The sequence below is a fragment of the Phyllobates terribilis genome, unplaced genomic scaffold (genome assembly GCF_046119375.1).
Source record: "Phyllobates terribilis strain yellow unplaced genomic scaffold, ASM4611937v1 Scaffold_1__5_contigs__length_1240528914, whole genome shotgun sequence".
NCBI lineage: Eukaryota > Metazoa > Chordata > Amphibia > Anura > Dendrobatidae > Phyllobates > Phyllobates terribilis.
This window is the reverse complement of record NW_027362761.1, coordinates 1,011,726,579-1,011,754,551: the sequence shown is the minus strand read 5'-3', so window position 1 is coordinate 1,011,754,551 and position 27,973 is coordinate 1,011,726,579. Positions and strand designations below refer to the sequence as shown.

Genomic DNA, 27,973 nt, shown 5'->3' with positions numbered 1-27,973 from the left:
TTAGTGGGCAGTTTCTCTCCTATATTATCACAGACGCTCGCTTTACTTACGCAGTTCTCAAAACTGAATTTGACTCCGCAGAGGTCCCAGCCTCTTCTTCACGGCAAAAATGTTACAACATGAACAGAGTTGAGAAAAAGACCTTAATCCTATTGTTCTACAAACCTATGAATACAGAATCAACCCTTTCAGTGCCAAGTCCAAGAAGTTAGACAATATGTTTCTTGTTGTTTGGAGTGGAATAGATCTGCACAACACAAGAAGAATGTGAATCTAAGTGTGAGGAGGAGGAAGGGCAAGCAGACAAGAAAATGAAAGTGAAACTTTGAGCACAATACTGCAGCATAGCCACAGACAGACAAGTCTGGATCTGTTTGTGTGTACGATCTGAGGTTTATTACATTCTTTCCTTATAATGGTAGCAGGCCGTAAAAGAGACCCAGTTTGGGAATATTTTAATGAAGCTCCTTCGCGTATCGGTAAGGCAGGCATGCGTGCAAAATGCAAACGATGCAACAAAGAGATGCAAGGCCTGGTGGCGCGAATGAGGCAACATCATGAGAAGTGCGGTGATGAAGATGACCAAAGAAACACTTCTGAACAGGCAGGATCTGTTGGTAAACATTTTTATTGAATCCTATTTCTAAAGACTGAACTGTCATGTGTGAGAAAAATTATATTTCTTATTATTACTGCATGTTACTGTCATTTGGTACAGTTATGAAGAAAAACAAATATTCCTTTTGGGGCAGGGGCAGTGATGTGTTGTGTACAATAAGCAGAAATTGTATAAACAATAAAATAACAGCATTGACTTTTTTTGTTTAGGGGAATTCATGGATTCTGGAAACTATCCACCTCCAAGATCACCATCATCCTGTTCTACAGTTTCAGAGTTATCCATCCAGGATAGTGCTTCATTAGCAGCAGCATCATCATCATCAGACACCCACAGCCACATATCACCATCACCCAAAAGGAAGAAAAAAACTTTACCTCCTGGAACCACCATAGATAGGTTTGTGATAAGAACTAGCAGATTAGAAAAAGAGTTGATTGATGAAAAAATTGCCCAGTTTATTTATGCAACGAACTCTTCTTTCCGTCTGACTGACAACCCACATTTCATTAATATGGTTCAGTCACTGAGACCAGGATACAGTCCACCCAGCAGAGCTGATGTTGCAGGGAAACTGCTGGATCAAGTGTATGACAGAGAAATGGAGCAATGTGCAACAGCTCTGGAGGGTAAAATTGTTAACCTAAGTATTGATGGGTGGAGTAATGTCCACAATGATCCTATTGTATGTGCTTGTATAACAACAGAAGAAGGTAAAGTCTTCCTTGCACAAACAACTGATACGTCAGGAAATGCACACACAGCAGAATACTTACAAGAAGTGGCAGTAAAAGCTATAACAACATGTGAACAAAAATTCAAATGTCTAGTACGCAGTTTGGTCACTGACAATGCTGCAAACGTATCCAAGATGAGAAGAAATTTAGAAGAGCAGGGAGGGAATACAAAGCTGCTAATAACATATGGTTGCAGTGCTCATTTGCTGCACATCTTAGCCAAAGACTTAAGTGTTCCAGAAATAAAGGCTAATGTTGTTGAAATTGCTAAATACTTCCGTAATAATCATTTTGCTGCAGCAGCTCTGAAAAGGATGGGTGGAACCAAGCTAACGCTCCCACAAGATGTTAGATGGAACTCTGTGGTGGACTGTTTTGAGCAGTATATCAAAAACTGGCCTATTCTGATGACACTTTGTGAAGAAAATCGAGATAAAATAGATGGCACTGTCACGGCCAAAGTCCTCAACATTGGGCTTAAGAGAAATGTTGAACATATGCTGAGCTTCCTGAAACCCATCTCTCAAGCGTTAACCGCTTCCCGACCGCCCACTGTAGATAAACGTCCACGCTGCCTGGGCTCTGTGCAGCGCGGACGTTTAAAAACGGTGGGTGGTCTCGCAGTGCTCAGGACCCCCTGGGTCCTGCAAGCGCTGTGAGAGAGGTGCAGAGCGTTAGCTCTGACAGGGAACATCATCGGGACCTGATTAGATCAGGTCCCAGTGATGTTAACCCTTTGCTGTCTTCTATATGCTGTGATCTATAGTGATCGCGGCATATAGGAGACAGCAGGAGGAGAGGGGGTCGTCCACTTACCTCTCTGACGACCCCTTGATTGCTTTCAGGACCTGGCGTTGCTATGGCAGCTGGAGGTCACATGACCGCCTCCAGCTCTGCCATATATGTTGTCCTTCCTGTCTGACTTCAGCCTGTATGTAGCTGATGCCAGACAGGAAACTGACTGAAAGAGTCAGTGAAGATCTCATGTAATGTAATATATGTCTATTACATTACATGAGATCAGGGATCAGAAAAATAAAAATTAATGTCCCATACAGGGACTAAGTAAAAATGTAAAAAAAGTAAAAAAAAAAATACAAAATAAATAAAAATAAATAAATAAATAAAATATTAAACCGATAAATCCATATAGTTATGCAAAAATAAAAAAAGTACACATATTTGGTATTGCCGCGTTCGAAACAACCCGAGCTATAAAACTGTCACACTAATTAACTCCTTATGTGTACACCGTAATAAAAATAAATAAAAAACAGAGCAAAAAACTATGCTTTTTCCTCATATCGCCAAACAAAAAGTGGAAAAGAATGCGATCAAAAAGCAAAATGGAAATAGAAATGGTACCGCTGAAAACGTCATCTTGTTCTGCAAAAATCAAGCCACTATACAGCTCCATCAGCCAAAAAATAAAAAAGTTATACCTCTCAGAATAAAGCAATGCAAAAAAAATATTTTTTCTTTAAATTTGTTTTATTGTGTAAAAGCGCCAAAACATAAAAAAAATATACAGTAAGTGTAGTATCGCTGTAAATGTACTGACCCGAAGAATAACGCTGCCTGATCACTTTTACCACACGCAGAACGGCATAAAAAAAAACCTCAAAAAACAATTCCTGAATTGTTGGTTTTTGTTAATTTTACCTCCCAAAAAAACGGAATAGAAAGCGATCAAAAAATGTCACGTACCCACAAATGGTACCAATAAAAATGTCAACTCGTCCCGCAAAAAACAAGCCATCACATGACTCTGTCGGCCGAAATATGGAAAAATTATAGCTCTCAAAATATGGCGATGCAAAAACTAGATTTTGCAAAAAAAAAGCGTCTCTTAGTGTGTGACAGCTGTCAGTCATAAAAACCCGATATAAATCTGGTATCTCTGTAATCGCACCGACCCGAAGAATAAAGTAATCTAATCCGTTATATCACACTAGGAACGGCATAAAAAATAAATAAAACCAATTCTTCACCTGTTACTGATTTGTTTATTATGTCTCCCAAAGATCGCAGTAAGGCTCGGCACACATTTATCCTGCGCTCTGCGCTGAGCACTTACGCCAGAGTTTCCATGTAAATCTCTGAAATATGTGATTCAGCCGGAATCCATGACGGAAGATTCCCTGTAATGAGGCAGATATAGGCCACTGTGGATGCCGTCTGGCCTGTGATCCCACGGTGTCATTTGTTTTAGGCGTGCATAAAAGTGCGGTTGGCCACAGTTTTGTGCACTTCTGAAAAAAAGGACACCGCTAAACAGAGGCCAGACGGAGTCCAGAGTAACTCTGCTGCCTCATTACAGTGAATGGATCCCGCAGGGGTTTCATCTGAATTACATCACTTGGAAATTTAGATGGAAACCCCGATGTAAGTGCTCAGCCTAGAGCGCCGGATAAATGTTACGTAAAATGTTCCCAATAAAAGCTTCAACTCAGTCCTCAAAAAAAGCTAGTCCCCACTCAGGTCCGTCATCTGTTAAAAATATAAGGGACTTCCAAGTTACTGGTAGCAGAAAGGCTCTGGAAAAGCAAAATGGCCCTTGCCCCCCAAAAGAAATTCAGAAAATTTTGTGCTCCCAAATCCAAATGCCTATTCTACAATAATTTGTTCTCCAATTGTCAAATAGCACTCCGTCCCCCCCAGATCTCGCCGTATGGCTGAGCGGTACGATACAGCCACATATGGGGTATTGGCACTTTTAGAAGAAATTGTGTGACACATTTCGGCACCATTTTTACCCATTGCCCTGTGTGAAAATGTAAAATCTGAGGGTAAAACATTTTTTTGTGGTAAAAATACAATTATGTTTTCTTCACTGCCCAATGGTATAAATTTAAAAATTAAAAAATACTCACTACTTCCCTAGATGAATTCCTTGAGAGGTGTAGTTTACAAAATGGGGTCACTTGTGGGGGTTTCTGCTGTTTCTGCATGTCAGCGACTCTTCAAATGTGACATGGTGTCTGCTGCCTATCCCAGCCAACATAGCGCTCCTTTCTCTTCCGAACCCTGCCGTACACCAAAGCAGTGGTTTTCCCCCACATATGGGGTATCGGCGTGTTCAGGAGAAATTGCACAACAAATTTCATGGTGCAATTTATCCTATTACCCTTATGATAATGCAAAATTAAGGGATGAAAAACGTTTTTGCGGGAAAAATGTGAAAATTTTATTTTTACAGCTGATTATTATAAACTTCTGTGAAGCACCTTGGGGTTCAAGGTGCTCACCACACATCTAGATAAGTTCCCTAAGGGGTCTAGTTTCCAAAATGGTGTCACTTGTGGGGGGTTTCCACTGTTTAGGAACATCAGGGGCTCTCCAAACGCAACATGGCGTCTGCTAATTATTCAGACAAATTTTACATTCAAAAAGTCTAATGGTGCTCCTTCCTTTCCGAGCCCTGCCGTGCGCCCAAACAGTGGTTTTCCCTCACATATGGGGTATCAGCACGCTCAAGAGAAATTGCACAAAAAATTTTGGGGTCCATTTTTTCCTGTTACCCCTGTGAAAATAAAAAAAATTGGGTCTAAAGTAACATTTTTGTGAAAAAAGTTAAATGTTAATTTTTTTCTTCCACATTCCAAAAATTTCTGTGAAGCACCTGAAGGGTTAATAAAGTTCTTGAATGTGGTTTTGAGCACCTTGAGGGGTGCAGTTTTTAGAACTGTGTCACTTTTGGGTATTTTCTGTCATAAAGACCCCTCAAAGTGACTTCAAATATGATGTGGTCCCTAAAAAAATGTTTTTGTAAATTTTGTTGGAAAAATGAGAAATCGCTGGTCAACTTTTAACCCTTATAGCTCCCTAACAAAAAAAAATGTTGGTTCCAAAATTGTGCTGATGTAAAGTAGACATGTGGGAAATGTTATTTATTAAGTATTTTGTGTGACATATTTCTCTGATTTAAGGGCTTAAAAATTCAAAGTTTGAAAATTGCAAAATTTTCTAAATTTTCGCCAAATTTCCAATTTTTTCACAAATAAACGCATGTGATATCAAAGAAATTTTACCACTATCATGAAGTACAATATGTCACGAAAAAACAATCTCAGAATCAGGGGGATCCGTTGAAGCGTTCCAGAGTAATTGCTTCATAAAGTGACAGTGGTCAGAATTGAAAAAATTGGCCCGGTCACGAAGGCAAAAACAGGCTCTGGTGCGAAGTGGTTAAACAAAATACAGAAAAATAGCTGTTTTATTGCGGATGCTGTTGAAATTTGGAAGGAACTGAGTGAACACTTAAAAACAGAACTACACATGGACAGAATTAAATTACAAGCAGTAAACAAACGAATGGGACAAGCACTGACTCCAGCTCATTTTTTGGCAAATATTGTCAATATCCAATATCAGGGTCAAAACCTAAGTGCTGAGGAAGAGGAGTTAGCTATGACATGGGTATCCAGCAATCATCCATCTTTAATGCCAACTATAATAAACTTCAGAGCTAAGGGGGAACCATTCAAGAAATATATGTTTGCTGAAGATATTTTAAGGAAGGTCACACCAGTAAACTGGTGGAAGTCACTTAAGCGCTTGGATTTAGAGACTGTTCAAGTAATGATTTCACTTTTAACAGCAGTAGCTTCTTCTGCAGGCGTTGAAAGAATATTCTCTTCCTTTGGACTCATTCATTCTAAATTGAGAAATCGGTTGGGACCCAATAAAGCAGGAAAGCTTGTTTTTCTTTTCCAGATTATGAATAGGAACAAAGAAGAAGATGATGATGATGAAGATGACGACGAGTGAGCTACAGAGGACAGCAGGGACAGTAGTATTTAAGTTTTTCATGTGTCGGCTGGGCTGACAGTCTAAGTTTCTTAAAATATATATATATATATATATTTTGTTTAGCCAAATTAGTTAACAAACATGGATGTTTGTTTAAGCAAATAACTTATGCTGTAATGTTGTTATTGTTTCAGTTGAATAAATCTATTTAAATTGTTATTAAGGTCAGGATTATTTTTCTCCTTCCTAAGTACAACAGAACAGTGGTGTCCAAATATGAATGATTAACCCATTAAACTGGGGAGAAAAAAGTAATATAAAAAGTGATTCTAAAAATCTTCATCTACTTGCATGTTAAAGTAGCAAGAACTAGTTTAGGTAGAAACTTTGATTTAAATCACTGATTTAAATCAAGACTTACTGACTAGTGATTTAAATCAAATCCACCCTGTTTTCATTTAGGGCTTTAAGAAACACTAAAAGAAATCAAGATGAAAAAGGTGGTACTCAGTAAGGGTAATTTTTTTCAGACCAAGCAGAGGGCAAAAATTATGGAATCACTCAATTCTGAGGAAAAAATTATGGAATCAACCTGTAAATTTTCATTTCCAAAACTAACACCTGCATCAAATTAGATCTGCTCGTTAGTCGGCATCTAAAAAGGAGTGATCACACCTTGGAGAGCTGTTGCACCAAGTGGACTGACATGAATCATTGCTCCAACACGAGAGATGTCAATTGAAACAAAGGAGAGGATTATTAAACTCTTCAAATAAGGTAAATCATCACGCCATGTTGCAAAAGATGTTGGTTGTTCACAGTCAGCTGTGTCTAAAATCTGGACCAAATACAAACAACATGGGAAGGTTGTTAAAGGTAAACATACTGGTAGACCAAGGAAGACATCAAAGCAATATGTCTCCAAAACAGAAAATGCACAACAAAACAAATGAGGAACAAAAGGAAGGAAACTGGAGTTAATGTCTGTGACCGAACTTTAAGAAACCGCCTAAAGGAAATGGGATTTACATACAGAAAAGCTGAATATAAGCCATCATTAACACCTAAACAGAAAAAAACAAGGTTACAATGGGCTAAGGAAAAGCAATCGCGGACTGTGGATGACTGGATGAAAGTCATATTCAGTGATGAATCGCGAATCTGCATTGGGCAAGGTGATGATGCTGGAACTTTTGTTTGGAGCCGTTCCAATGAGATTTATAAAGATGACTACATGAAGAGAACATGCAAATTTCCACAGTCATTGATGATATGGGGCTGCATGTCAGGTAAAGGCACTGGGGAGATGGCTGTCATTACATCTTCAATAAATGCTCAAGTTTACATTGATATTTTGGACAGTTTTCTTATCCCATCAATTGAAAGGATGTTTGGGGATGATGGCATCATTTTTCAAGATGATAATGCATCCTGCCATAGAGCAAAAACTGTGAAAACATTCCTTGAAAGAAGACACATAAGGTCAATGTCATGGCCTGCAAATAGTCCGGATCTCAATCCAATTGAAAATCTTTGGTGGAAGTTGAAGAAAATGGCCCATGACAAGGCTCTAACCTGCAAAGCTGATCTGGCAACAGCAATCAGAGAAAGTTGGAGCCAGATTGATGAAGAGTACTGTTTGTCACTCATTAAGTCCATGCCTCAGAGATTGCAAGCTGTTATTAAAGCCAGAGGTGGTGCAACAAAATACTAGTGATGTATTGGAGTGTTCTTTTGTGTGTTTGTTTTTCATGATTCCATAGTTTTTTCCTCAGAATTGAGTGATTCCATAATTTTTCCCTCTGCTTGGTCTGAAAAAATTACCCTTACTGAGTACCACATTTTTTATCTTGATTTCTTTTAGTGTTTCTTAAAGCACTAAAGTTGCCATTTGAAATGACTTTAGTTTTGTGCCATGTCTGTGATCTGCTTTTTTTCAACAACATTAAACAACTGAATGAACATCCTCCGAGCCCGGTGATTCCATAATTTTTGCCAGGGGTTGTATACTGGTGTTTGATTATTCCTGTCGATCAATGACACATTGACTCATGTACAGATGTGAAAGCTGAAGTCCGTGACCACATGAGGAGCAGCGCTGGTGCAGCAGCAATTTAGTGATGTTTGTTTTTATTATTTTATAACAATTTGCTTTAGTTTTGTTTCTTTAATTAATGATCAACCCTTATAGGGACTCGTAGACATATTCACCTTCATGTCTCCACTTCCTCCTGAGCCAATCACATTCTTCCAGCCTTGCTCCCTTGCGCGATTTATCCGCTCCAACTGCAAAAACAATCCTGTTTAGCAATCACTGTTTTTAGAAGCTTTATGGCTGGAGCTACACAGAGACTTTGGCTGCGATGAGGGCCACACATCTAAAGATTGCTGTGTGCAGCTGCTAAATCACCCCATGATATAGCGATAAGGGTCGCATTGTAATGCCAAGAATACCGTGACTGAGACAAGCTGCAAGAAGTCGGAACACGTTGGATATTTTGCTACTAGCTGGTCGTGGTTGCAGAACGCTAGGGTGATAATGAACTGCAATACGCAGTGATCTAACAGCGGCTTACAGTGATTTTGGGTCATATGTCCTGTGTCACAGATAAAATTGCCATGTAGTCCCAGCCTAAAGATTTAGGAGGATTCTTGGAAATTCTAGCATAGCATGCTAAGATCCTGCATGATTGTTTGGGAATTAGGACACCAGCGTAAGATTACTGTAAGGTTCTGTGTACACTAGCAGGTCCTTTGTCTTTACAGGATCCATGGATTATAACAGATCATTTTATTTTCCTTTTCACTACATAGACTATTCTGATTGTGAAAAAGGAAAGAAAACCTGACACACAGTACAAATGTGAACTGGTGATCTTATTCTTAGGCAAGTCCAGATGTGGAAATCCAAGGTCCACAACATCCTGATTCTAGTGCAGATTTCTTTTCATTAGGATGGCATTTTGAAAATACCATCAACTTGTATCTTACTATAAATGACTGTGAATATGTGGTGCGGATCTGAATTCACATTTAGCCTGCAAATAGTAACACCGCCACCTGCAGTCCACGCCCTCTGCCATAGTAAAACACCCATTGACTGTCAATTAGGGTGAGCCTTGGTAATAACAGTGTTGCCCTAGATCTTCAACTGATCTGTTAGTAAATGCTGGTATTTTGCTGCCCCCTAGTGGATCTTTATGTAATCAATTCTATAGAAATGCACGTGAGACCATGATGAAGTAGGATCATACAGTGTAAAGAACCGCTCCTATAGGGATTTACAAAACTTACCAATGCATCCTTTGATCGAATGATCAAACAAGAGAATATGCTATAATTTGCAAATGAAAACGCATGCTTACTGACGTGAATAAAAGAAGGGAAAAGTACATGGACAGAAGCAGACTTACTGCATGGGGGTCTAACTCACCCTTTCCTTCTCCAGTCTTCTCATCTGTTCAGCTTTCATTAAGTTCAACTGAAAAGAAGTAAAAACGCACAGTTAGCATTGATCATGCAAGAGAAAAAGCACTGCCAGCCATAGCTATAGTACGAAACATGTAGGAACATTTTCCCTTACAGCTGGGATGGACAGCAGCGACAGAATATTCTACAAAATGCTCATATGAATGATGCTCTGATCCTATGTAGAAGCTTAGGCTTTTATCATCAGGTTTACTGGACATATCCATTCGGTTAGACTATATTCTATATGGTTTTCCAAGTGGAATTTAAATCCCATCCCGACACATTAAAATCAGCTTATTCGCCGATGACGTCCTACTCTCCTTAACCGATCCTCTTAACTCCAAATTATTCTGGACAACTTTTCCAAGATTTCCTATTTCAAGGTGAATCCAGACAAATCTAAAGTCCTACATTTTAACATTGATGACACCTTGCAAAATGGCATGCAAAATATTTCTTCTTTTAGTTGGGAAGATGTAGCAATTACCTACCTGGGGATTGTATTAACAAAAAGCTGTAAAATCAACAAATTTCCTCTAATATGGGAACCATTATAAATACTACTTCCAAAGATCGCAATCATTTCGGTAAATCAGAACTGTCACGTTTGGGAAAGATTTTAGCAGTCAAAATGATTACTCTTCCAAAAATGTTATACATCTTTAGATCCCTACCTCTGCCAATTCCAATTTGAGTCACTAGATTTGGACTTTATGGAATTTTTACTTGTTAAAAATGCTATACAGAGACTACTGCTTAGTAAATCTCTTTTGTCTAACAAAGTTTGCCTTCTCTTAAGTAAGGTCAACCCAAAAATGTTTTGGAACACTAAAAATCTTTATAACTGTTTTAACAGTAACAATTTCTAAGATTCATTGAGATCAGATTCTCATTTAATCATGTGAAAATTTTTATCCTTTTCCTTATCTCTGGGAAAATAGTTTGAAATTTACTTACGCTTCAAATATTTCCATGGCCCTACATGAATCCTACTATAAATTATTTACTAGGTGGTACTATACCCCCATAAGACTTGCTTACATAGATTTGAGCCATTCTCCTTTGTGTTGGAGAAACTGTTGGCATACGGGCGACTTATTTCATATTTACTGGAAGTGTCTAATAATTAAAAAACTATGGAGCCAAACTTCAGAGTTCATTAACAAAATGCTTGAACGAGAATTAATAATTACCCCACAGATGGCTCTCCTATCACTTAATATGGAAAACTTAGATCCTCCAACTAGGTCCATTCTGATTCACATTTTTCTGGTGGTAAAAATTAAGATTGCATTTTTTTGGAAGAAAACAAACAATTTCCCCTAATTTTTCAGATATTCTTGATAGAATTGCTACACATAGGTCTTACGAATTTAGATTTGCTATAGCAAGTGACTCTTAAAAAACTCCAAAGAAAATGGAAACCTTGGGATCTTATTTCTCCCAAGATGGTATAATAATTGTAAACGGTATAAGTATTGTACTATTACTTTTGTTCATAATACCGTGAAATAGCTGATTATTTATGACTACTTTACATGTTTTTATTAAGAGTTTTATATTCTCCTCTATGTATCACATTTAATACTATATTATTTATGACTCTAATCTGAGTTCTGATTTCCTTTTCTCTTTTTACCTATTCATTCCTAGTTTTTCCCTCCCTCATCAATATTTACTCCCATACCTCTTTTTCCTTTATTTTCCCCCTCCTTTTTTCTCCTTTCCCCCCCTTTTTAAATGATTCTTAAAAATGCAATAAAAAATTATTGAAACACAAATACTGATGTAAAATACTGACCAAATACTGAACGTGTGAATGTGGCCAAATTCTGAAATTTGGAAGCAGGTTCAAGGGTTATTCCAATTTTCTAAGATGAGTAATTTTGCAAAAACAAGCAACCTTTCAAATCACTTATTATTAAAGTTTTCCCCCGTTCTCGCACTAGCTCTAATTTTATGCGGATGTGGTCAACCAACGAACGAGCAAAACACTCCTTCATAAAAGTGAAATGATCTTTTTTGCCACACAAAAGAGAAATGTTCTCGGCAGCACATAGTCCAGTGTAAATAAGGCTATGTGCTGCCGAGAACAATGGTGGCCTTTGTGAACCGAATTATCTAGTAGAGACTGTTCAGTGAGCATTGTTCACTGTGTTCTGTCTGGAAATAGACTAATAAATGACTGTCAATCAGCAAACAAGTAGCTGATGGTCACTTAGTGCCGCCGGTCGTTAGGTGTAAACAGAACACTTAACCTGATCCAACTGTGATCAAACGCAGACTCTGATCCAATGATCACAATCGGACACAATCAGATGGAGAATACACGGCCGAGCGACCCTAGACTAAAGGCCCCGTCACACTTAGCGACACTACAGTGATCACGACAACGATACGACCTGTCAGGGATCGTTGCTGCGTCGCTATGTGGTCGCTGGTGAGATGTCAAACAGTCAGATCTTCCCAACGACGCAGCAACGATGCGGCGACCCGTAACGACCTGTATAACGATGCACGTCTATGTGTTTGTGTCTGAGTCGTCAACAAGGTCGTTGGTAAGGTGTCAAACACACCGATGCATGCTACCCAGCGGGGCCTCAACGATCAAAGAAATGTCCAGACCATTCCAACACGACCAGCGATCTCACAGCAGGGGCCTGGTCGCTGCTACGTCTCAAACGTAGCGAGATCGCTGCTGAGGTCGCTGTTGCGTCACAAAATTTGTGACTCAGCAGCGATCTCACTAGCGATCTCTCTTAGTGTGATGGGGCCTTAAGAGAGAGGGGGACTGAAGCTTAATTTCCTTTTCCAACTGGGTGGGAAACTGAATTACAACAGCCATTCTCCCTAGAAGATTGGTGTAAAGTTTTCACCCTCTGTCACAAATTCTCCATATCTTGTGAACTGCAAGCGAATGATCAAATTCTCTCTAGGTGGTCCAGAACCCCGGCCCGGCTTCACTTCTCTTATCCTCAGTGTTGTGATCTCTGATGAAGATGTGAAAATATTGTTCCCTTCTGGCCAGCTATTAATGATCTTTATAATCTAGTGGCTACAGATTTCATCTATTATACCGGGCTCACTCTCTTCTGTGAAGAAAGGTCTAATGCATTTCTTCATACAAGCCTCTCATTTAGTTTTCCCACGCCATTAAAAGACCTTGCAGGTACTTTTTCTCGTGGAGTGGGTAGATAAAGGTATACTGCATTTTTTATTAATATGATGGACTGATTGGAGTGACGTGGTACCGCTTGTGCTCCTTCCATTTTAGTGGAGCAGAGGTCAATTGGCAGGGAAAAAAAAAAAAAAAAAAGTTGCGCAAAAATGTAGTGACTTTAGAAAACTCAAATAATGGTATTAAATAAAAATAATTAAACCATACTCAGATCAGTCGGCCCCTGGCAATCAGAAAGTGATGGCACATTGCTTTACAACCTGAGAATATCGTAATAACAACAAGGAAGAATAAAACATGGAGACAGCCTAAAACTAAACATTTTTTATCAGATTTTTTTTTTGTAATTTAGACCGATTCCATATTACTCTGCACGAGCAGTCCGTACCTCTTCTCTCTGTCTCTTCTCCAGTCTTTTTTTCTTCCCTTTATTTTCTTCCTGCAAAACGCAAAAGTACAATTACTTCTTCCGCACTCGGGCGCCTTGTGTTCCTTGTAAAAAAAAGTTAGGGTCATCAAAACTAGGAAGAAGAACAAGGAGAACATGGTTAGTGGGTGAGAGTGGGAAGAAACTAGGAGGAAAGGTTGTGAGCTTCTCAGTAGGTTGATTTACTAGAGCACGAGCAATGGCGCAGCCTGCACCGAGCCGCACTGCTGATCCCTCCAGCTCTGTGGGAGATGCTTTGTGGTGGATTTTTAAGAAAGCAGGAGGGGCAGCTCTATACCTCTAACATTTTCCTCCTGTCTTCTACTGGATTCATTTTCTTCATGGGCACTGCTGGGGCCTGGACAAAGAGTGAAACTGCAAATTAGAAGACTCAAACAGCAGAGCCGGCGGACACCCGTGGTGTGCGGCCAGGCGGGAAGTGGAGAGGTGTACAGTAGTTAATAGTACGATTATGTACAGATACTGAAACTTAAAGGGGATCGCTGCTACTTTTTATTAGTGTAAAAATGGCCCGTGATGATACTAAAAAGCATACTGACCTACTGGACCCTCAGCTGCTCCTTTCTACTGCTGCAGGTGTCCTCGCGGTCTTCTGGGTATGTGTGTGTGCAGGTGAAAACTGCTGTTAATCAGATTGGCTGCAGCAGTCACCTGTTCCCCTTCAACAGAAAGGGTAGCCAGGGAACCAGTAAGGATAACAGCAGAAATACTGAGCAACAGGGTTTTGTGTTTTTTTTTAATGTAATGAACAACATGGACCATTTTTACACTATGGCCATGGCCCCACTATCAGTATTTGGTCAGTATTTTTTCTCAGGAGTGGGAGCCAAAACCAGGTGACAAACAATCAGAGAAAAGGTATAATAGAAACAAGTCACCAATTTTGCATTTATCACCCACTCCTGGTTTTGGCTTCAACTCCTAAGAAAAAATACTGACCGAATACAGACCAAACACTGATAGTGGGGCCGTGGCCTTATAAAAAGATAAAAAGTAGTGGACAACCATCATATCTTAAAGGGGTTTTCCACCCAAAAGAACATATACATAAGTGATCTTTGTAAGTGATACAAGTTATAGGTCAACTGAAACAAGGTCCACTATTGTCCGGTAGTGTCATCTCCTCCTCCTCCTCCTCAGGTCCCAGGCCCTTTATTTCCAATCACGTGCTTGGGATTGAACAGTAAGTGACCTGAGCGTCTCTTTCCCTGGATATGCATTGGCTGTGGCATGGCAAAATGCACAAAGAGCAGCCGGATGTCCTTCACACGCCAACACATGAATATGTCAGGTGTCAGACGCTGGACCAGAAGCAAATCAGTCAGGACCCAGGACGGAACAGCTCCCGGAAGATGGGGGCACCTAGCCTAATTGAACTAGATTAATAAATAGATCATTTAGGCAGGATGGGAGGTTGGGGAGATGTAAAGAAGAGGCCTAGACAAATCACTCATGAGAGTAGAGGCACCCTGTGCAGCCCCGTCTTAGAAGCTTTAGGGACCTCAGGGAAGAAGTTTTCTATTATGATAGAGACCCAGTAACGTTTCATCACCACAGGAGACGTTAAATATCCATTGTTGTGTTCCCACCTGCTTGAGTTTGATCTGTGGCTTCCTCTCGTAATGCTTCTTGGTAGCGTCTACAGGCTTTTTGACAGATAAAGGCACTCCGTACTTAGCAGCTGGTTTTGTGATTTTCTGAGCAGGAGGGGAGGCTGACGGTGTGACTTGTGCTGGTCTTTTGGCTTATTTCAGAAAAATACATGGTCAATGATGAAAAAGTTAATCTATGTATGTAATAAGAAATTAAAATAAAAAGTCAACATGAATAGTGATTAAAATAAAGAATACAACATAACGAGGAAGACCTGTATCTGAAATGCCTTACTTACCAGCTGCAGGGGGGCCCGTAGGTTTAGGGGGATTCAAAACTGCTCCCATGCCAAACTCCTCAGCAATAAGCTGAAAAAGATGAATGATCGTGTGCATAAGAAAGCAAACAAGGTATACAAAGGAAAAAACAAATCACTCATCATTTGTGCCTGCTGTGATTATTAATAATCCCATTTATGGCACGATTTAGTGTTTTTTCCTAATGACTTTAAGGAAAACTCAATAGAAATAAGTTTTCATGTACTGAAATAACAAATCTAGAAGAAACACTTACGCCCTGATTCACACAAGTGTTTACACCAGAAAACTGACGTAAAACTGTTAGAAAAGTAAAAAATGCAGCAGAACCGCAAAGATGCATAACATTTCTACAATTTTTTAACTAGATTCGGGCACTTCTGCCAAATTGAAGTAACATTTGTTACTCCAGTCTCATGACTGGAGTAACATTTCTGGTGAGGAACTCGGAGGCGCATGCCACTGAAAAGATGTGCCGAGTTCATTAAGCGCTGTGTGCTTCTTAATGAACTCCGCACATCTTACTGCTGCAAGTCCATCATTAAGACTGGAGAACAAAAAGCCTGTGTCCAAGAATCAAGACCTCAGTCTTTTTACTGACTACAACATATGCATGAAAGCAGCTCTTCGGACAAGCCTTTTTTGGTAGACATCAGTATTTCGCATAAAATAAAAATTCTGTGCCACGTCTTCTGCATTTTGCCATTCCTCTTGGAAAGGTTCCAATTCCCACCGTCAGTGAAGCATGTCCTAACATACATTTTCAATTATAGTAATCCTGGATCAACATCCCATCTTCTGAGATCTGGTACATGTAAATTTTAGTATTATAACATTCAAAAAAGTAATCTAGGCTCTTCTTAAACGCTTCCCAACAAGTGACGTAGATATATGGTAGTTCACAGGTTGGAGCAGGTGTATTGAGTGGGCTCAGAACTAGGCACCCACCATACCCAGCAGATATGGGGTTATACAGCTAGCGTCTGAATGTAACAGAAGCCATTAAACCCTTAAATGCCGCTATCAATCTCTGACAACAGCATGCACACAGTCCTGGGGTACACCAGACACCCCATGACCCCAAAGCAACATGACTGCAGGGAGCAGATAAGTTGCCAGGGACAGTCAGAAACCTTCTAGCCTGCCTTTTCGATAAACCCGTGAAGACTAACCTCAGACATGACATTAGCTATATACTGTAATACATTATAACAGTACACACTCAAACCAGCTATTAGAATATGAAAAAACATAATAATAATAATAATAATAATAATAATAATTCAGCATTTGAATCACCCTCCTTTTTCCCCCATGAAAAATAAAGCCATCAAAAAAAAAAATAAACATATCCAGTATCGTCTAGTCTGTAAAAGTCCAATTAACCTATACGGTAAATGTTGTTAAGCAAGAAAAGAAAAAACAAAGACACAATATCTGACGGTTTTTGGTGACCGCACCTCAATCCAAAAGCGCACTAAGAAGTGATCAAAAGATTGTATGTTCCCCAAAATGTTATTAATAAAAACTGCAGCTCCTTTGATGGAAAAATAAAAAAAAATTACGAGTCTCAAAAAGTTTGAAGTTTCAGTATTTTATATGGTAGAATTATTGTAGTTTCGAGTGATACCAGTTTGTCATGCAAAATAACAAACCCTCATTTGGCTATGTCTATGGTAAAAAAAAGTGAATTCTTGGAAGAAACAATGAAAATTGGCTGTGGCAGGAAGAACTTGTCCAAAAAGTTGGGCTTCACCCGCTAATTTAGCCTCCGGCTTGCAGCCTGCTACATAGAGACTTAGTCCTGCTGCTTATATAAAGCACTGCGCATGTATTCTTTAAGGGCTTCTCTTTCCCACTGGGAATCGGGCAGTACTCAGACTCCTTTTTCCCCTAGGGCAAGTCAGATCCACCAAAGGCTTCTGAGCATTGGAATCCCGCAAGCATACCAGGTGGCACTCACACTCAGACCCACCAGCTCTTGGCATGGCATAGCCCGTAAAGAATCAGGTAACCTTGTTCCTGCTTTTATTTTAGGTTGCTATGTGTCCTAGACTCCCATAGTGCCTTCTTCATCCCAAAGACACTCCTGTAGTGGAGGATAACTCACATTCGCATTGGGATTCATAACCTAAAATGGAACATTTGTCTGTTATAGAGACGTTGGCTCTATTCCTTGCCTAGAGGGATCACCCACCCCAAGAGATTGAAGCTTACACTCTTAGACACTTCAGCAATCATACAGGTTTGCAATAGTTCCGGCCAGAGTATAAAAACCACACGGAAACACTCTTCCCAATGTTCAATTCACAGAGAAACTAATTCCTTTACAGACTTCACAGCCACCTTGGTCTGAGGCGTTTTTTTCTACCTACTTTGTAAATATAAATATTTACAACTATATATATATATATTTTTTTTTATTTATTTTATTTTTATTTTTTTTCATGACTATGGAAATTGTACATTCACACTGAAGGCATCAAAACTATGAATTAATACATGTGGAATTATATATTTAACAAAAAAGTGTGAAACAACTGAAAATATGTCTTATATTCTAGGTTCTTCAAAGTAGCCACCTTTTGCTTTGATGACTGCTTTGCACACTCTTGGCATTCTCTTGATGAGCTTCAAGAGGTAGTCACCGGAAATGGTCTTCCAACAATCTTGAAGGAGTTCACAGAGATGCTTAGCACTTGTTGGCCCTTTTGCCTTCACTCTGCGGTCCAGCTCACCCCAAACCATCTCGATTGGGTTCAGGTCTGGTGACTGTGGAGGCCAGGTCATCTGGCGTAGCACCCCATCACTCTCCTTCTTGGTCAAATAGCCCTTACACAGCCTGGAGGTGTGTTTGGGGTCATTGTCCTGTTGAAAAATAAATGATGGTCCAACTAAACTCAAACCGGATGGAATAGCATGCCGCTGCCAGATGCTGTGGTAGCCATGCTGGTTCAGTATGCCTTCAATTTTGAATAAATCCCCAACAGTGTCACCAGCAAAGCACCTCCACACCATCACACCACCTCCTCCATGCTTCACAGTGGGAACCAGGCATGTAGAGTCCATCCATTCACCTTTTCTGCGTCGCACAAAGACACGGTGGTTGGAACCAAAGATCTCAAATTTGGACTCCTCAGACCAAAGCACAGATTTCCACTGGTCTAATGTCCATTCCTTGTGTTCTTTAGCCCAAACAAGTCTCTTCTGCTTGTTGCTTGTCCTTAGCAGTGGATTCCTAGCAGCTATTTTACCATGAAGGCCTGTTGCACAAAGTCTCTTCTTAACAGTTGTAGAAGAGATGTGTCTGCTGCTAGAACTCTGTGTGGCATGGACCTGGTCTCTAATCTGAGCTGCTGTTAACCTGCTATTTCTGAGGCTGGTGACTCGGATAAACTTATCCTCAGAAGCAGAGGGGACTCTTGGTCTTCCTTTCCTGGGGCGGTCCTCATGTGAACCAGTTTCTTTGAAGAGCTTGATAGTTTTTGCAACTGCACTTGGGGACACTTTCAAAGTTTTCCCAAATTTTCGCACTAACTGGCCTTCATTTCTTAAAGTAATGATGGCCACTCGTTTTTCTTTACTTAGAATTTGTATTATGGCAAGAAAAAAGCAGCTAACAGTCTATTCAGTAGGACTATCAGCTGTGTATCCACCAGACTTCTGCACAACAGGACTGATGGTCCCAACCCCATTTATAAGGCAAGAAATCCCACTTATTAAACCTGACAGGGCACACCTGTGAAGTGAAAACCATTTCCGGTGACTACCTCTTGAAGCTCATCAAGAGAATGCCAAGAGTGTGCAAAGCAGTCATCAAAGCAAAAGGTGGCTACTTTGAAGAACCTAGAATATAAGATATATTTTCAGTTGTTTCACACTTTTTTGTTAAGTATATAATTCCACATGTGTTAATTCATAGTTTTGATGCCTTCAGTGTGAATATACAATTTTCATAGTCATGAAAATACAGAAAAATCTTTAAATGAGAAGGTGTGTCCAAACTTTTGGTCTGTACTGTATATTTAATATAAAAATATATAAGGTTGTAAATATATATATTTTTATTATGCATATATGTGTGTGTGTACACGTTGGTCATATTTACCTGTGGAGATAAAAGCTTTTCAATGCGCTTAAATATAAAAGGCTTCTCCAATATGGAGTTGACAGATGGACGATCCCTGGGATTCCTCTTAAATAGCATAGCTAACAGGTTGCGAAGATCATAGGAATAATGCACTGACACAGGAGGATAAGATCCTCGAATGATCTTCAAAACTAGGTTCTTCATGTTACCGGCTTCAAACTGAAAGTTAATGAGAAATATATCATAAAAGAGAACAAGAAATAAAATAAATAAATGATGGGCAGAATTGTCCAAATCATTTTCGGACATTTAATTAATTTACACCACATAATTGGATCAAGCCAGAAACAGTGACAGTGTGGCGCTAATGATGACAACGGATTACAAACTTATCCTTAGTACCAAAAACAATGGAGGAAAAAATTCTTGAGTATAGCTGGCATAAAAGCTTCCCATTGACCCTTTATTGTTACTTACCGCATGTTTGAGAGTGCACATCTCATACAGGACACATCCCAGTGCCCAAATGTCACTGAAAAAGAAAAAGAAAGTATACTGGATAGTGAGAACAAAAATATATTATTGGGCCGTGCAGCCCGTAGAGGTGGATACACAATCAGGGCAGAAGTAGGGAACAGTTTCACCCCATGAGCAGCTGTGTGTTGAAAGCTGTAACATTGAAGTCTATGTAGAAGCTCTGTACTCCATTTACATAGGGTGGGGCAAACAACAAAACCATCTTTTCTTCCCTGTTCACTGAGAAGAGACACTCAGCCAGTTTTCTCATACATGTATATCAGATAGTGAGCCATGCACACCACTTTAAAAAAGAATTAAAAAAAAAAAATTGAGCTAAATACCTGGTCAAAATCCCTAACTTTCCCTGATTCTGCCACTCTTAGGTTTTGCACTGCATCGCTCCATTGAGGAGATGTTCACATTTGTTGCTTTCAGAGTGAAGTATGTGAAATCTCTGCTTACAGTTCAACTGGATGTTTCTTCAGAGTCTTCTCTCGGGGTCGGCACTTTCTCCTTTCCTCACAGTCGCTGCCAAAAAATAGCTTGGCAGATTATTAATCTCTGATGTTGCTATGATTGGCAGCTTCTGGGAGGTGGGTTCAAGTGCATGCCCCCAGAAAAGACTCGAAGAAACAAAGTTGAATAACAAACAGAAATGTCACATAGTGCGTTCCAAAAGCAACAAGTGTGAATATCTCTGAAATGGAGCAACGCAGTGCAAAACAAAAAAGATTTGTTTGTGAGACTGAACAAAGCGGCAATGATTACACTGTCTCGCTCCTACAATTCCTAGAGCAAGCAGGATGCAAAGCCTGATAAAACAAGACAGGGTCACTGCTATACAGAATATTCACCTGCCCAAATCACTAAAGGACCTTTTGTGCCTTTCTAGGCCTTGAGGACTACTGTAGGGAATGGATACTCTGTACATCACTAATCACTCTATGATGCACTAAGAAAAGATCCACTCACACTCACTAAAGAAGAAAAATTCCATTTCAGTGCACTCAAACAAGCAGTATCCAGTGGACCAGCCAATGGCATATCAAATTATGGTCCGCCTTTCACTTTGGTCTGCTAGGAGACCAAAAGCCATGCCCAAGGAGTGCTGTCAGAATCCGATGGGGGAAAGCAAGTGTGCCTTGCTTACTACTCATTACACCTAGACCCTGTCATCCAAGAGGCACCGTCAAGTGTCCGAGCAGTAACAACTGCAGCTACTTTTAAAGGAAAGGGGCACTGACATTATATTAGACAACCCACCATAGTAGCCCCACACACAGTTAGTGAAATTCAAAAGAGAGTAGAGATCAAGCATCTCTCAGCTCCCAGACTCGCTAAGTACAAGGCTTCCCTTCTCTCATCTCCACATATTGCCAGCAAAATATGCACAGTTTTGAACCCAGACACTATTTCCTATGGGAGAGGGGACAGAATCAGAACTACACGAAGCACAAGATTGCCATGAATTGATGAAAAGTGAATGCCAAGATCTTGAAAATGTTATCAGCGTTACTCTTACTAATCCACATTTTCAGTTTTTCCTAGAAGGCAGCAGATTTTGTGAAAATGGTCAATTCAGAACTAATATGTGTTAGTCACAAACCATGAGGCAATTGTGCAAAAACAACTGAGCTGATGGCACTCACAGGTGTGTAGACTGGCGAAAGGTAGAACAGCTAATGTGTACACTGATTCAAGGTACGCTTTTGGAATCGCCCATCAAGGGTCTAATTGGTGTAGCAGGAACTTTATAGGATCCTCTGGCAAACTAATCACTAACGCAGAGGCAGTTGCCAACCTTTTGGATGCACTTGTCTAATCTAAAAAGGTGGCCATTGTAAAGGTGCAGGCTCATAGCAAAGAGACAACACCCAAGGCAAATGGCAACCAAAAGTCTAATCCTGCTGCCAAACAGTTGGCCCTCTTCCTATTAAAAGTAAGCTATAAAACAAAGACAGCTCACTTAATTTCCATATCCTGCAGGTCAGCCACATCCCATGGAACACTTTAAGCACGGAAAGACAAATGTAGGAAGAAATTAGATGAAATACAGTAGTAGGACTCATACCTTGTTAAAATGCATCCTCTTTATTGTAGATCAGTAAAATTTAATTTTTGTATGATTTATTCCGAGTTGTTTTACTGATCTACAATAAAGAAGATGTATTTTAACTAGGTATGAGTCCTACTGCAAGATCTTATGTCATCTCTTATTCCTGTTAATGGTTGCTCTAATGGCCCTAAATGCCCAAGTTCCTGAGGTGGAAAGGAGAAACCCAGGGAAGAGATGTGGTCTGGCAATGAAAGAGGAAAATGTATCTACCCAAAGTCTTGTACTCAATGATGGCTCATCTGTCCCACAAGAAACACGCAAACTTCTAACGAGGGTATGTTTGCTACCATCTCCATGTCATGGGATGCCCCAGGATTCAACAATGTTATGACCAGGTTTGTACAGAGCTGCAACATTTGTGCTGGTCATAACCCAGGTAAAATAGTAAAGGTATCTGCCATGTGCACCACGAGACCAGACAACTATATAGTCAATCTGCAGTCGATGATACAGGTTATCTAAGGTGGATGTATATGAGCACGTACTGGTGTGCAGTGACCTTTGCCTTATCTTGTGAAAAGTGCAACAGCAAAAAACATTGCTAAAAAGCTCAGGCAGGAAGTCATCCGCCAGTATGGTGACCCTGAAGTGATAGAAAGTGACAGGTGAACACATTTCACTGAGAAAATACTTCAAAGCATATTTGGTGACCTGGTCCTCATACAAGCTTTCCATACCCCATAGCACCCACAAAGCAGTGGCAATGTGGAGAGACTAAATGCCATACTGAATTTAAAGATTCAGGAGACCATGGAGGAGACAGGGAAGCCCTGGACAGAGTGGCTTCTCTTAGAATTGAACTCCGCGCACACAACCCCAACAAAGAAAAACAGCTTTCTTTCCTTATGAGGTCAGCCCCTAAATATATGGATATACTTTCCCCAGCCAGTACAAGCCCTGAATAGTAATTCTCACTAGGTATGTGACATTGTAGCAGCAACAATTAACTCACACTCATAAGTATGATTTTATCTCCATTCCAGATCCGGACTCAAAAACTAAACCTGATCCTTGCAGCCTAGTGATTGGATCATCCTTAAAAAGAAATGTCAGGAAAAGCCTGGAACCTTGATTTGAGCAGCACGAAGAGTCCGACTACCACGTTGGTCAAACTAGAAGGCAAATCAACAAGGGTGCATGCAAACCACTGCAAAAGCTCCGACCACTTGCCTGGCTTCTGGAGTCAGAATGCTCATCTGTCTCCTAAGTTTATTGCAACTGACTTACTCCCTTAATAAGGTCTTGAAGAAGGCCTGAGACAATAAGTTGGTCAAACATCATAAAGTCCTACTTAAAAATAACAGCAACCCATGAAAACCCCACCTGGAAAAGAAGGCATTCTCTCTAGATAACCACAAAGGTCATGCCCCAATAATCAGAAGGTTAAAATAAGAATTTAAAGAGGGGCCTTTGTGAGTATATTGGGTCAATGTTTTTTATGTTAACGGTTGTATACAAGGGCAATGCAAATTTATATTACACATAAGTATATATCCAAGTTTTGTTCCTCAGAATAATGTCATAAATCAATATATATATATAAGTGCTAAATAATGCTGAATAATCATGATTGGCTTAGTTCCCTGCAGTGACGCCGAACTACTAGTGTAATCACATAGTAATAAATAATTAGAGAGGGAGCTGCTGAATACAAAGATACTTCATGTCTGTGTCTTTCTCTCCGGCACGCTGTTTTATCTAATAGAAACCTGATGAAATCATGGGCCAGATGATTTCCGTCTAATCCTAAATTAAATTACTCTGAGAAGCGACACAATCAGCAGTGCTCAGAGATTTTAAAAAGGTATGTTACAAAATTGTTTTTGAGAAAGTGACAAAGTCATCTCTTAAATATTCAACTCTGTGCAACAGCGATTGTTAGAGCATCTCAGCCACTATGCTCTAGCGATCATTAGGGGTACCACTATCCAAACTTAACATGACTCTCAACATTTTGAGATTTTTTAAAGCCAGTAGTGGTAAAAATTGATGATCTAATCTGCTGTTGCGTCTATGGTGCTAAACAGGATAGAAGGAAATAGATGAACGTCAAAATTTGGGGCAATATAGAAAAGCACAATATTTCCTCCCTAACAAAACAAACAAAACAAATGATACTAAGTATGAAATATTCCGTTTTTATGCCACTTTATTAAATAGAATTCCAAATGTACAAGGAAAAGCATTAAAGAAAATCTATCGTCAGCTTAAAGGGATTCTCTGAGAACAGAAAATAATAATTAAAGGAAATTTCATTATAAATAAATACCTATGTACCTTTAAAAATTAGCAAATTATTTGAGTTTTGCCTACGGAGGTAATCACAATTAAATTAAAATGGCCGCTGTCTTGTTATACTGACGGAAACCTACAATTTTAAATAGGACAGGTGTTGGTAACATTTCCTTTACTTATTTTTTTTTCTATTCCTGGAATGTCCCTATAAGAGATGGCCAATAATGGAATTACTGCCTAGGAAATCAATACTAAGGCTGATCAGGAAGAGACGATGTGATGTATTATTTACCTTTTATTATTGTAGGGCCGGTTCTCACATATTTCAGGAGACAGGTAATATGGCGTTCCTATACATGTTCGAGCCAGTTCTATGGTGCTGTATAAGAACAAATCATGCGTCATTAGATAAAAAAGTGAAGCGTTCACTTCAAGCATTCAGGTACTGTACCACCAAGCCTACCTATTCAGTACTCTCGCTATTCCAAAGTCACCCAGCTGGATGGTCCCACTCTTGGTCAAAAAGATATTCTAGAATAGTGAGAAATCATTTATTAGTTCCTGGAAGAACCATCCGAAGACCACCAATAATAATTCCAGTGGAGATCTAGAATCCCGTCTTACCTGAGACTTGATATCTCTGTGGAGAATTTTTCGATGATGAACATGCTTCAGAGCCAAACAAAGCTGAACAAACCAATCTAGAATCTAGTGAAAAGAAATGAACAGACCGTTCTAGATCATTGTATTTAGTAAACGCAAATAACTTGGTCTCACATTCTTTATTGGGCAAAAACACAAACTGCTTAAAAAAAAAAATCAGGCAACTTTGCAATTTACTTACTTAGAATGGAGTGTTTTAATAATTTTATAGATGACTGTTTGTAGCCTAGGATACCAACCACCTCTGCAGTCTATCAGCAGTGGCCAGTCAATGCTTTCTAGCTCTTTCCAAAAGAAGCCAACGGAATCCAGCCAGCTTCGGTCAGCCAGTGTCCCTGCGATCCTCCGATATTGCAGAGGCAAACAGGTAACAGCTCAGGCCAGCGGTGTGACAACTCCACACCGCTGTCAATCTAGTAAGCAGGAGCTTGAGGTATCCTGAAAACCTAACTTAAGACAACCCCATTAAAGGGGTTTTCTACAGCTTCCAAAATCCTCAGTATAAGATGCATATTGCTAAAAGTAACAAATAGTCATACCACATCTTAAAATACCACCTTAAACTGCTCTTATGCCTAAAAATCTCTGGTCCTCAGTTGTTGTTTTTTGTTTGTTTTTTTTACTAGGCCATATTGTTCTCACATGCTATACTGATCATGTGACCATGACAATCAATGAATGCCCATAAAAATCATGAGGGGTTGGCTTGCAAATTTTAGCCCGGGGGGTGGAGTAAAAAGTGTAACGTGGCACGTGGCAGTAGTCGTTGTTGTGGCACTTGTCTATTGCGCCCCAACACGTTACATGAAAGTGGGGGTCCTGGCTGGGAGCTGTGAAGGGGCTATGCCCGTGCAGGCTGCATGTAATACATGTTGCTGGTTTGCCAGGATCACATGATTTATAGTTTAATGAGGGAGACCACCATTCAAAAATAAACTTTTTATTGAAAGGGAACTTCGTAGGGAATATATACAGAAGATAGTGGGTACACAGTCTTATCAACGTTTCATTTACAACTCAAAGTATTTTCCACACACTTTCCTTCCTTCTCTCCCCCTTTCCTCCTTCTACTTCTGCTCTGGTTCCTCGGTTTCTCACTACTTAAAAACAACCCAGCATTAACACTACAGTCCTGCTTAGCAAGAGTCCTTTACTTGCACCGCAGTTCCGCGTCCCCTTTTCCCTTAAGGTGCCAGCATGCACGAACCTAGCTTCAAGCTCTCTGACGCTCTGGAACTCCCACCCGGAACAATATGCTCGCCTCTCGTATCCTTCCAGTCTAGGCCCATTACCTTCTGGAGGTATAAACTCTGAGCCTTTCCGCTAAGCATCCTCTCCCAGGACCCTTCAATTTGTCTCTCAGTCACTTTCCTCTTTTCTGCTCCGGATCTCGCTATCTCTTTTCTCTCAGCCTCCTCTCACTTAGGGACACGCAAACAGCGCCACTGCTCACAATGAGCCTCAGGTCCATTCACTATGCACTCCAGGCCCTGTCTGACAAGAAATTGTCACTGCAACTCAGCTCCTCCCACTCTGGGCTAGTCCCAACCATTAACTCTTACTATCCCTAATGTCAAACTACACACACACTACACATTATCAGTATTGCTAACACCATTAACACACACTATACATCACAGTTCACACAGCATCACATAACATTTTACAACAATATACTTGTTTCTTCAAGAGGGAAACATGGGCAGCATGTCCATCTCCTTACACAAGCATAAAGCACTGGCCCATGAGTGGCATGGCCCATCCTTAGGCTTGGGTCTCATGTAGAACAGTGCGTGTCCGAGGTGCGGCTACTAACAGATCGCTTAATAAAACTCATGCTGTATCATTAAAAATTAATCACAAATGTTTTCCTTATCATTAGTGGCTGCAAAACCGTGGAACCATTAACAATAAGTAAGTAATCTGTACTTCGTTTCTAATTGTACAGTGTAAAGATGCTGCAAATTGAATCGCTCTAACCAACATAATCACTACCCCCTTGCAGAATAATAAATCATTCCCCCCACTCCCGATTAGATCATATACCCTTGAAATGATCACCATAGTAGAATAATAAATATCCCCCTCCCCCACGCAGATAATAACATGTCTCCTTGCAGTAATCAGCCCCTCACCCAGATAATAATCACACAACCTGTAGCATAATAATAAACCCACGTGGCTGTAACATAAACCCGGCAATTCTGCTCCCCTGGGATCATAAACAAATTCCCAGTTTCTAGAGTACTGGGCTGAATTTACATTGGGGTACAATCTGTATTCTGCAAATGAAAGGGGGTCCGCTGTGCTGGGGGAGAGCATTTAAACGGAGGAATAAAGGGGTAGCACAAGGCAGAAAATAAAGGGGTAGATAGATTAGAGAGGGTAGGACTATCTTGGAGGGTGGAGACGTGGACTGCGGGGGTGGTGGAGGATTAGGTCAGTGGATAGGGAGATATCCAGGTGTAAAAAAAAGAAAAAACAGTGAAGACAAATGTGCCCACAAGAAATTAAAAGTCTCTGTAATTGAATCTGGAAACTGGGCAAAAACGTAATCTTTATATTCACAAATGCCAGAAGTCTTACAACCAGATGGGAGGGCCGAGGCCTTGGAGGAGACATGGTCGGTCTCTTCAATATTGGGCTGTAAATCTTCCTGGTTTTACGCCCTTTCAGAAAGACCGGTCAAATAGGAAAAGAGAAGAAGTAGATCTGTATGTTAGGAGTGATGTGACAGAGGCAATGAGGTAGAAAGACGGTGGGGAGGATGAAACTTTGGGGGTAGAATTACAAAGAGAAGAAAATATTTTAAAAAACTGGTGTTACCTATAAACGCCCCCCAACTATGAGGAGTTGGAGAGTTGTCTGTATAATCTGAAGGCGAGGACTGCACAGGCGGCTACAATAGTGATGATGGGAGCTTTTACTAAATATTATTGACTGGGGTCATGGTTCTTCAACTGCAAATGGGAAAAAATCCTCAGCTTGTTACAGGATCATTTTATTGACCAGGGGCTTTTATCAGGAGTATGTGATAGAAAATAATATTATATGATAGCCGGCATGGTTCTACTAAAGAAACCAACCTGATCATTTTTTTTATGAAGAGACGATTTAAACCTGCACAGAGAAGCTGTGGATATAGCGTTTTAGGAATTAGCAAAGGCATTTGACACTGTCACACACAGACACCTAATGGGTAAATTAAGGTCTATAGGTTTGGAAAGTAAGATTT

At 40.0% G+C, this 27,973-nt stretch overlaps 2 protein-coding genes across 4 annotated transcripts in view; one reads left to right on the top strand and one right to left on the bottom strand.

Annotated features, from left to right (window-relative positions):
• Positions 1-27,973, bottom strand: part of NEK1 (NIMA related kinase 1) — a 142,584-nt gene that overhangs the window by 102,453 nt on the left and 12,158 nt on the right. For 2 of the 3 annotated variants that reach the window (XM_073644083.1, XM_073644099.1), the window contains exons 4-14: positions 24,700-24,783; positions 24,539-24,606; positions 24,368-24,454; positions 19,683-19,737; positions 19,224-19,424; positions 15,097-15,166; positions 14,795-14,949; positions 13,483-13,542; positions 13,146-13,196; positions 9,542-9,589; positions 8,320-8,394 (exon numbers count right to left, since the gene is read on the bottom strand). In XM_073644083.1, coding sequence (XP_073500184.1) covers positions 8,320-8,394; positions 9,542-9,589; positions 13,146-13,196; positions 13,483-13,542; positions 14,795-14,949; positions 15,097-15,166; positions 19,224-19,424; positions 19,683-19,737; positions 24,368-24,454; positions 24,539-24,606; positions 24,700-24,783 — 954 coding nt within the window. The remainder of the gene's footprint in view (positions 1-8,319; positions 8,395-9,541; positions 9,590-13,145; positions 13,197-13,482; positions 13,543-14,794; positions 14,950-15,096; positions 15,167-19,223; positions 19,425-19,682; positions 19,738-24,367; positions 24,455-24,538; positions 24,607-24,699; positions 24,784-27,973) is intronic. The other variant, XM_073644091.1, reaches the window with a different exon arrangement.
• LOC141166206 (uncharacterized) lies at positions 236-8,173 on the top strand. The gene is made up of 3 exons (XM_073652675.1): positions 236-617; positions 829-1,964; positions 8,168-8,173. Exons 1-3 carry the CDS (start codon positions 416-418, stop codon positions 8,171-8,173), a joined length of 1,344 nt encoding a protein of 447 aa, XP_073508776.1. The 5' UTR covers positions 236-415.

What these genes read in the sequence shown, in the direction of transcription:
- LOC141166206 (XM_073652675.1), top strand. Translation starts at nt 416, where the DNA reads ATGGTAGCAGGCCGTAAAAGAGACCCAGTTTGGGAATATTTTAATGAA. An exon ending in TGAACAGGCAGGATCTGTTG is followed by an intron (nt 618 to 828) that starts GTAAACATTTTT and finishes TTTTTTGTTTAG; the next exon opens with GGGAATTCATGGATTCTGGA.